This window comes from Corticium candelabrum, chromosome 2, assembly GCF_963422355.1.
Source record: "Corticium candelabrum chromosome 2, ooCorCand1.1, whole genome shotgun sequence".
In the NCBI taxonomy this organism is placed as follows: domain Eukaryota; kingdom Metazoa; phylum Porifera; class Homoscleromorpha; order Homosclerophorida; family Plakinidae; genus Corticium; species Corticium candelabrum.
The window spans coordinates 6,277,075-6,280,425 of NC_085086.1; the positions used below are offsets into that span (position 1 = coordinate 6,277,075).

General features: G+C 40.4%; 1 protein-coding gene across 1 annotated transcript; it reads right to left on the reverse strand.

The window, feature by feature from the left end:
- Positions 1-1,364: 1,364 nt before the first annotated feature.
- LOC134176395 (uncharacterized) lies at positions 1,365-3,101 on the reverse strand. Its single transcript, XM_062643065.1, has 2 exons — positions 3,040-3,101; positions 1,365-2,412 (listed from the first exon to the last, which is right to left on the reverse strand). The coding sequence occupies exons 1-2, from the start codon at positions 3,099-3,101 to the stop codon at positions 1,434-1,436; spliced, it is 1,041 nt and encodes a 346-aa protein (XP_062499049.1). The 3' UTR covers positions 1,365-1,433.
- Positions 3,102-3,351: the final 250 nt, after the last annotated feature.

The following is a 3,351-nucleotide window of genomic DNA, read 5'->3' on the forward strand; positions in this document are numbered from 1 at the left end:
TACGTATGAAATAACTAAGCTAGTCAAATTTTAGCCCAAACGACAGGCAATTTTCGTACAGGAGAAAGCTACCACATCACCTACTACACCAGGAATTCGCCTTCTATGTCCAACTAGGTGGACTGTCAGACCCGATGCTCTTAAGAGTGTGTTGGATAACTATTCCGCACTCATTTCAACCGGGGAACAGTCAGAAGAAACTCGTGACCCCGAGCTGAAGAGTAGATTAGATGGAGTTGCGCATCAAATGACTAAGTTCTCTTTCATATTTGGTGTAGCCCTTGGAGAACTTATTCTACGTCACAGCGACAACTTGAGCAGGACCCTGAAGCGTGGAGATATCTCTGCTTCAGAAGGGCAAGCTGCACCAGAGATTACTTTACGCACTCTGTTGTCTCATAGAACTGCAGACAACTTTGCTAGTGTTTGGAAGAATGTGAAGGATATAGCAACAGCTCTGGACATATCAGAACCATTAATGCCCCGCAAAAAAGAAATTCCCAGAAGGTTAGAAACAGGAACACGTGTAGATGAGTCACCAGCAACGGTAGATCAATATTATTAAAAAAAGTACTTTGCAGCATTCGATTTGATCTTCAACTGTATCACGGATCGTTTTGATCAGAAAGGCTTCAAAGTTTATAGAAAAGTTTAGGATGTCCTGCTTAGAGCAACGAGAAAGAAAGTTATGCAGAGGATCTTGACATTCTAATGGATTTCTACAAAGATGACTTTAGGTCTGATATTTTGAAAGCTCGGCTGGAATCATTTGCTGCACTGGCTCACGAAAGAAAGATTTGCACGATAAACGATATCATTGCCATGTTGAAGTCTCTCTCCTTAGGCCCAAGAAGCCTCTTGAATGAAGTCTTTAGGTTTGCTAAGCTTCTCTTGGTAATGCCTGCAACTAACGCTGTCAGCGAGGGATCGTTCAGCTGTTTGAGGCGAATTGAAACCTATCTACGATCGACAATGCACCAAGCAAGGTTAAATCACGTGATGTTACTGCACATTCATAGAGATCGTACAGACAAACTTGAATTGGTAGATGTTGCTAATGACTTCGTGAAAGGTTCGGAGCATAAACTTAATGGTTTTGGCACGTTTCTTGAAAGTGATGCTTCTACATCACACGCAAAGTTTGGCTAAGCCGCTTTCAGTCGTGTTTATAAAGTTTTTCTATTTAGGTTGTTCTGTTTAGTGTTGAAATAGGCATGTTGCAGTTTGCTATGACGTGGCTAGTTGGAATGTGATGATTGTGATCACGTTAATGAAAGCTAAAATAATTTTTACACGGCGTGCACATGCACATTGATCAATCACCTAATTGATAATAGACAAATATTAATTAATCATTTAAAGTGCGTTATGTCACCACTCCCCTTATCGTGAGTTAGGCCCCTTCACTCTTCATTTGCTTCCGAAGGCCCTGATCAAGGATGAAAAGACACCTTCTTACAGCCATAGGAAGACATGTCAACAGGTGTTGTCAAATTGTGTGATATATCTCTTATGAATTGTTCCTCCAAGTTGAAAAGATGATGGGTACTGAAAGTGTGAATATCTCTGTAGTATGCATACAACTCTGCCTCTGCCGCACCAAATCCGTAAACATCAACCTCTTCGCACAATCTCAATACGAACAGAATGGCATACAATCCCGACGTTGGCATTCTTTTACTCTTAACACCATACAATTGTCTGTACGTTGTCAAAATAGATCGCGTAGTGTTCATAAGTTCCACCGATGTTGCATAGAGAGGACCATGTCTTGCGCATAATCGACCAGCAGAAGTAATCTTACCATGATGTTTACATCGAACCAATAGCGTTTTACGATTTACGTTTCGTAGACACGTAAACTCACGTAGGGTCGCTACATTAAGTATTGCCACGTCAGGCATGCGTCTCCCGACATATTTCTCGTATGGATGAATCGGAGCGTTATTTAACCGTATGACAACGTCATGTCCGTCAATATCATTACCGTATCTTCGACTCAATAACCTTCCTGATGACCCGACTAGAGCGCACGATCTCGATCGTTTCATGAGAAGACTGGTGGTTTGAAAGACAGCCTTGTCAGCAAGCACAATCGCTGGAGACAATTCTGGTGTTCTATGGCAAAGAAGAAGAGGTGTCTTGCTTTGACAGCCAAATTCGTCCCACGGCGTCGTTGGTTCATTGGTAGAATATTGACTGCTGTTCAATTTTTGTTCGGGCAATTTTTCAAATTTGTAATTCTTGAAGTTAAACGACAGCTTTTCCAATGAGCGACCATAGATGAAACCGCCAATTTGATAAGGAAAGAAAATATAGATAAAAAGTAGGAATAATATTGCAGTTACTATAACACACGGGAACCTTTTACTTGAATGGCAAAGAACAGTCAAAAGTTTGAACACAGATTTTCTAAACAGCACAAAAATTGTAAAATTGTCAAGTAATATGTAACGTCTGTAAAGTAGTGACTTGTTGTATGTTACTACAACATGCCCTTCCTGTATATTTAGAAAAGCAAATACAAAATGAGTTAATATTTTAATTAAGTAAATTATTGTGCGTATTCACTTAAATAATTAATATTAAATATATTAATCAAGGAGACTACAGCTTGTATAAACATTCTAATATCTTGTTATAGATAGGAGGTTATATACAACTTATCGAAACGTTATTCTATTCCTAGAATAGAGAAGAATCGCGAACGTTTGTTACTAAGTTTCTTTGACGAAAACGGCCTAAATACCACCTTTCTTACGGAATCTATACGTTGCGAAACACAGTCACCTCGTGTTTTCTTTATTCTTTACTAAGTAATATCGTATTGTGTTTCAGTACTGTAGTATGGAATTCTCATACATTCCGTAACTGTCAAACTTTGCACTCTTATCTACCGTTTCTGTGGCGTGGCGCACTCCCACTGGAGCGTGGCGCAGCACCACGCTGCCACGCTGTAGAGAGAACCATGCTCTTATATATATGAGGCTCTGAGCAGTACAGTCACGAGTAGCCAGACCCTACGGCCGCGTCACACACGTCGGCTTGACATCTAGAACACGATCGTAGTTGTCTATTCCGCGTCTATATTGAGCATACATGCATCATAGGAGTCATTTCAAGATCTAAATTTCTCTCCAAATACTTCATACGGAGACGACTCCACTAAATAGTACTGGGAACAAGTCTCAAATTCGCAGCTTATGTTACGACTTTCATCCCACAAGATAAGGCTTAAAAATGTTAGAGAGGAATCAACATAAATACAAACCGCAGTTGTTGGCCATCGGTCAGACGTAGCTAACCGGAACAAAAAGTAGCGAGAAAGAACGTCAAGGTGGGCGTGGCCGT